The 6,737-nt window shown below is 42.7% G+C and overlaps 1 protein-coding gene across 2 annotated transcripts; it reads left to right on the forward strand.

The window, feature by feature from the left end:
• The first annotated feature begins 259 nt into the window (after window positions 1–259).
• On the forward strand, window positions 260–6,074 carry LOC147451183 (LRR receptor-like serine/threonine-protein kinase RPK2). Of its 2 annotated transcripts, none has more exons than XM_086520139.1 (2): window positions 260–529; window positions 1,776–6,074. In XM_086520139.1, the coding sequence occupies exon 2, from the start codon at window positions 1,995–1,997 to the stop codon at window positions 5,454–5,456; it is 3,462 nt and encodes a 1,153-aa protein (XP_086376265.1). In that variant the 5' UTR covers window positions 260–529; window positions 1,776–1,994; the 3' UTR covers window positions 5,457–6,074. The 2 variants fall into 2 exon arrangements, with proteins under 2 accessions (XP_086376265.1, XP_086376266.1); XM_086520140.1 differs by lacking the exon at window positions 260–529 and adding an exon at window positions 921–1,061.
• The last annotated feature ends 663 nt before the right edge of the window (window positions 6,075–6,737 follow it).

The following is a 6,737-nucleotide window of genomic DNA, read 5'->3' on the forward strand; positions in this document are numbered from 1 at the left end:
ACGAGGAAAATATATGGTGAAAACTAGTATCAGGTTAAAAACTAATCTTGGGATGAAAACTAACCCTTGTGGCAAATAAAGCCGAGGATGGGCGGAAGATAACTTTTTGAGCCCAAAAATTGGGCCAAAATCATATGCAGGGCTGCTGACCTTTTCCATGTGATGAGAGTACGAGAGTCTATAACACACACAGTCACACACGCCTCTTCCCCCTCAAGTTTGAATTCCTAACGAAAAAGAAGTTAACCTTTTCCTTCTTGGTAAAAGGTAAGAAGGCTAGCTTGCACATGCCAAGGGTACCTTCCTTCACGAGAGTCAATAGGAAATTTTCACAGGCTTTGTGAGAAACGCTTCTCTCGTACTGTTGAGTGAAGCACCTTTCCTCTCTCGCCAGGACTTCTTGCTTCCCTCTCTGCCTGCGTCTGCTTCATATCTGATTCCTCTCCAAGCTCTCCATGGCAGAATTGCAACCTCGGTGGAGTCGCTGCTTCTGCTGCTTTAAGCTCGGACTTTGTCTTTTCCGCTACAGGTAAACAAGCTCTTATCCATTGCTTTGTCGATTCTGCTATAGTATGCCTGCAAGGAGCTTTGCTTGATTACGACTCTTTAAGTTGTATTTGCTCGATGCGTGTTTGATTCTGGTTTGTCTTAATCTAGCTCTACTTAATCTTGACTCCTTGTTTGTTTCGATTATTGAATTCTCAGCCATCTTTTCTGTCGCTCTGTCAAATTCCTTATTCAAGAGCATCGCTCTGTACTGAATTATGCCATATATCAGCTTGTAAGGCCTAAAGTTATGGTGCTTTTCTTTCTAGGTCAAGCTCACTCGCCTTTGTGTTTCATGCTTAGTCAACAAGTTAGCCGCTTTTCCTGTTGCTTTACTGGATTCCTCACCGAATGTCTGTAACTATATTTGTTTCATTGAGTTGCCTCATTGTAGACTTGCTGTTATGGTGGCCCTTCTGTCGCTTTGCTAATTTTTGCACTGCATGTCTGCAATTTTTGGCAAAATGAATGACATCATTGCATCTTGCTTGTTTCTCTGCCGAAATACGGTTCTGGTAACTCTCTGCCAAAATATGAATTACAGGTCTTGCAAAACTTGTTGCATAGATCTTGAGGTCTCTCGAGATTGTTTCTACGACTCTCTCTCTCTCTCTCTCTGAAGTTCATCCTTGCCTTATGTTTGGTATTGGATATCATTTTTCAGTCATCTATTCTGCTGGTACTGCATATATATGATGCTTGTACTGTATAATATTATATTATGTGATTCAATCAGCTATCCTGCTGCTTTGTCAAATGTTAGCACGCTTGCATAATTTTTTGTTTTACATGCTTTATGTAATGATGGTGTGGAAGCTTTATCAAGAGTATTAAGGCTCTTTTCTTGCGCTATATATTTCATTGCTGGTGGTGTGCAAGCTTTGGGAACATGGTGAAGTCTTTCTTTAATCTTTGGATTTTTTCATGGTCAGAATGGCTCATTAGAGCTATCTTTCTTCTTGCTTTGTTGCCCTTATTATGTTGAAGAAAATTTTCTTTGATAGTAATGATGTAGTTGCATAAGGATTTTCGTTCTTTCTCCCTGTTAATGGTCATCTATATGCCAGCTCAAGTATTTATGCAATTTGGTGATGTGAAGATCAGTGGTACTCTCTTAACATTTTAGAATGTGCTTGAAGAAGAGGGTTCTTTTTATGCCTAAACTTTCTTCTCTCATGTTATTTTGTGTTTCAACATTGACATTGGTTTGTAAACTCCTGAATCTGCAGGAGGCCATGATGTTTTGTACTGGGCAGAGCTTTTGTGATGTGATTTTGTCATGGCACTCGGATTATGTATGCACTCAGCAAGATGTTACCAAGAGTTCTCAAAGGGGTTCAAAACAGTTGTTGAAGTGCAGAAAGAGGATCCTCATGAAATAGGTGTACACACATTGTCTATGAGCAGACGACTTTCAACTTAACATTGAGCCACATGCCATCCTGAGAATGTATGGTGTGTTTGGAGCTTGCTTAAGGTCGGCGCCTGTGCGTTTTTCTGTCTTCTTTATACTATCAGTTTGGTATCAATGGCAGTGGGGAGGTGTGTTGTCTTTGACATCTGACGAAGTGGCTCTTCTGACCATCAAAGCATCGATCGAGGCAGATCCTCAAGGTTTTTTTTCTGATTGGCGAGAGGGTGTTGATCATTGCCACTGGAGAGGAGTGGGTTGTGATGCTTCCGGGCGTGTTATCTCTCTCAACATTACGGGCAGGGGTCTTGATTTGACAGATACTCCAAGTAGTTGTGGCTTCTATAAGTTGGTTCACAAAGCCTTTGGAGATACCGAGCTTCCTTGTCTAGCTTATGAGAAGACAGTTCACCAGTCAGGCAGTCCAAACAAGATATCAGATGACTCAAGCTTTGCAGCATGCACTTTAAAAGGTACCCTTTCTCCAGCTGTTGGAGACTTGCCAGAGTTGAGAATTTTATCCCTGTCATTTAATGGGTTCTTTGGACAAATTCCTAAGGAAGTATCTCTTTTGAAGTACTTGGAACACATTGATTTGCAAGGAAATGAGTTCTCAGGCTCTTTACCTTCAGGACTTGGACAGATTTCCAGATTAAAGACTCTAAATGTGGCTCATAATAATCTACAAGGAACCATTCCTCAAGAAATCTCAAGTTGCAGGAATCTTGAAGTCTTGAATTTGTCTGGAAACAGGTTATCAGGGGCAATTCCTACCTTTTTTGAGCACATGCCTAGTCTACGTGTAGTTGCATTGAGCTCCAATCAGTTATTTGGCACTATTCCCATAGAGTTGACAAGCAACTGTGGCAGGCTTGAACATTTGCATCTAGAAGACAATTATTTGTTTGGAAAGATACCAAAAGGATTTGGAAATTGTTGTCATTTGCAATCTTTGTTGCTAGCTTCAAATGTTCTCTCAGGGACAATCCCACCTGACATAGGTCAACTTCAAGAGCTGCAGGTTCTGGATGTTTCTCGCAATAGCCTGGGGGGCAACATACCCTATGAGCTGGCTAACTGCTCTCACTTATTGATCCTTGTGCTTACCAACAACTTGCCTTTTTGCCAGACGTTGCCATCTGTGTCAGTAGAAGGGGCTAGCAGCTATCAGAAGGGTGAATACAATTATTTCTCCTCCATTCCAACACCAGTCATGGCTCTTCCCAACCTGCGGCTTTTATGGGCTCCAGGGGCAGCTGTATGGGGTGGTACTCTTTCTTCAAGGTGGGGTAGCAGCCTTGAAGTTCTTAATCTTGCGTCTAACTCACTCACTGGAAGTATTCCTGAAGAGCTGGTACAATGCAAAAGGCTCCTGTACCTAGACTTGAGTAACAACAAGCTGGAAGGGAGTCTGCCATCAATCCCTGTCCACTGTTTGGTTGTGTTTAATGTGAGTGGAAATGTGCTTACTGGTGAGCTTCCTGGAAACTTTTCTGCTGAATGCTCGATGGCCACTCTGTTAGATTCTTTTCCTACTTATGCTGCAGAGCCTTCTTCGGTGGATAATGCGAGCTTTTCTAGGGAGGCATTGTCGAGGTATTTTTCCAGCTTATACTGTGGTGTCATCCTAAGGGGGCTACCAAGTTGGTTCTCAGATCAGGGCGGCATATCTGTGGTTCATGACATGAGTAAGAACAATTTCACAGGAGCCCTTCAAGCTGTAATAATTGGGGATATTTTACTGACTAGAGTTCCAGTGTATGGATTGTGTGTCTCAGACAACCAGCTTACCGGTACTCTTTCAAGCAGTCTCTTCAACTTGTGCCAGAAACTTGGGGCCTTCAGTCTAAAGGTGAGCCGGAACAACTTTCTGGGTGCACTGCCTGCTGAAGCGATTTCAAAATGCACTTCCCTTAAGCAATTTGAAGCTGCTGGTAACCAGCTGAATGGGATTATTCCACAGGGCCTTGGTAAATTGAAGCACTTAGTTGAGATAGATTTGAGTTTAAATCATCTTATTGGTGAGTTACCGACTGAGGTTGGGGAGTTACAACAGCTACAATATTATATAGTGGCTGAAAATAATCTGACGGGGGTAATTCCAGAGAGTTACGGAGAATTGTCTTCACTCCTGGTCTTGGATTTTTCAGGCAACAATTTAACAGGAAGCATTCCAGAGAACTTAGCTGAGCTTCAGAATTTAACGAAGCTTCTGCTGAGTAAGAATCATCTGTCTGGTTTTGTTCCAGAAAATTTCACAAGACTCAAGTACTTAAGTGAGATGGATGTTGCATTCAACAATCTGTCACATACAGTTCGACATTCTGGAAATTTAGAGTCCCTGTGCACAAATGTGAGTGCTGAGAGCAATGAACTCCCTAAATCATGTGCACTATCGACCCCTGCTCCTTCAAACGAGACTAATGAAGAACCTTATGCTGGTCATGTGCCTAAGAAAAACAGTCACCCAAATGCCATATTGATTGCAGCCATTACATCAGGTTGTGCCATTGCTGCAGTTCTCATCATTCTTTTACTTGTGTTCCATTTTTCGAAGCAAGATAATCGTGTCCGGGCTTCTCACCGGCACGAACGAAGGCATTTAACCATGTTTCGCAGCTTTGAGTTTGAAGTGGCATATGAGAATGTTGTTGCAGCAACAGGAAACTTCAGTTTAAACAACCTGATTGGGACTGGTGGCTTTGGGGCCACTTACAAGGCCGAGGTATCACCAGGTTTTCTTGTAGCTGTCAAAAGACTTTCCTCAGGTAGATTCCAAGGTACACAACAGTTCGAAGCAGAGATTCGCACACTAGGAAGGGTACAACATCCAAATCTGGTGACCCTCTTTGGTTACCATGCCAGTGATAATGAGAAATTCCTCATTTATAACTTTTTGCCAGGAGGAAACTTAGAGAACTTGATACATGATCCAAGGAGAGGTAGTGTCAGCTGGAGAGTAAGGCTCAGAATCGCACTTAATATCGCCCAAGCTCTAGCTTATCTACATGATGAATGTGCGCCAAGAGTGCTCCACCGTGACATAAAGCCTAGCAATGTGCTCCTAGACAACAACTTGAATGCATTTCTTTCAGATTTTGGGCTTGCCAGACTTCTGAGTGCATCAGAAACACATGCAACTACAGATGTGGCAGGAACGTTTGGATATGTTGCCCCAGAGTACGCGATGACGTGCCGCCTATCAGAAAAGGCAGATGTTTATAGCTATGGAGTTGTGCTTTTGGAGCTTTTGTCTGGAAAGAAGGCATTGGATCCTTACTTCTCAAAGTACGGAAATGGTTTCAACATTGTCAATTGGGCGGCACATTTCTACAGAAAAGGAAAGCCTTTAGAGATTTTAGCGCCAGGATTGTGGGATCAAGGTCTGCAGTCTGAACTGACGGATGTTGTAAAACTTGCTGTTAGATGCACCATGACTTCCCTCTCAGTCAGACCAACAATGAGACAGGTGGTCAATATTCTCAAGGAGATGGAGTAATGCAGTGCTAGATGAAAGTGAAGAAAATCTCTATGCCAGTATTCCTGGTTTATCCAAGTCCTCCCGTGGCCATTTGATGTTTTTGCCATATGATATACAATGGTGCAGGATGTGGTGGTTGGTCCTTACTGCAAAAGTTCACTATGCAGGTGAATGACTCACACCCTTTGTCAATCTGGGAGTAATCCTCTCCAAATTCCGGATCATAAAGTGTGGAGCTTGAAAATCTATGCCTTACGTTTTGGAAGACATTCTTTAGAAGGCAGAAGATCTACGACTTTCTCTGCTAGTAACTTCTGGGCCAAGTTTACGGAAGATTGCGTTTTTGGACTACTAGATAGGGAATCTTCTTGTTAATACACAATTCTTGCCAACAGGAACGTGGTTCTGCAGTAATTAGCTTATAGATTGTCAATGTTGTCAATTTGTACACAGCAATGATACTAATCATCAAGATGGGAGTTGGGAACGGAAGTTGAATATATTTGTGGCGCTTAAGGGCTGCCTGTTCTTTGCAATTGGGATCCTCCATTCAAGCCAACCTTCAGCGTCTGCAGTGTATGATAAACTGTAAATCACACACAGCACAAATTATTCAATTGATTTTTTATGCACTCTGATTTTGTGTCCTGAGTGCCATGGTAAGAATCTTACACTTTTTCATGGTCTTGCTGTGTCGCAGAGGAGTTTGAAAAATTCTCTATATTTTTGTATGGTGCTATCCTATACTTGTTGTTTTATGCTATGAGGAGTGTTCCCTTTACCGAATTTGCGTGTATTGATGCCATAGGCCCTTTAAAGGGCCTTGTCGTTGGGGGCCCTTAATCGATTACAGGGCCCCTGAATAAAATTCTGCCTGCCCCGTACCTCCAACATCAACTTTGTGAGCAAGTCTGCTTGTAGCTACACCTGGACATGAATCACCTTCATCTCTGCAGCGAACAAAGATGCTCCTCGTAGTCATCGTGCCGGATGCCGCACATCCTCGGACATTGATGTTTATACATCGAGATTGTACCAGCGTCGCATACTTTTTAGTGCTACACAGCTCTGAGCTGCTTAGATTCATGACAGTAGCCATTTAGTTTTTATCTCACTTCATTTCATTTTATTTTGTACCTGGATGTATCAGATTCATCAGGATTGCACCAGTTTGGTCTCATAGGTCATTTTGGCCCTTTGAAGGCGTTTAGTATCTCTCTCTCTCTCTCTCTCTCTCTCAGCATCGACGGAGGCTACGTCAAGATTCAGAGCACGCTGGCCAGGCATGCTCGACGCCCG

Source organism: Adiantum capillus-veneris, chromosome 9, assembly GCF_014529385.1.
Source record: "Adiantum capillus-veneris isolate H3 chromosome 9, ASM1452938v2, whole genome shotgun sequence".
NCBI classification, from domain to species: domain Eukaryota; kingdom Viridiplantae; phylum Streptophyta; class Polypodiopsida; order Polypodiales; family Pteridaceae; genus Adiantum; species Adiantum capillus-veneris.

Bases quoted from the DNA above. Each gene is read 5' to 3' on its own strand.
- LOC147451183 (XM_086520139.1), top strand. From the start codon at position 1,995: ATGTATGGTGTGTTTGGAGCTTGCTTAAGGTCGGCGCCTGTGCGTTTT.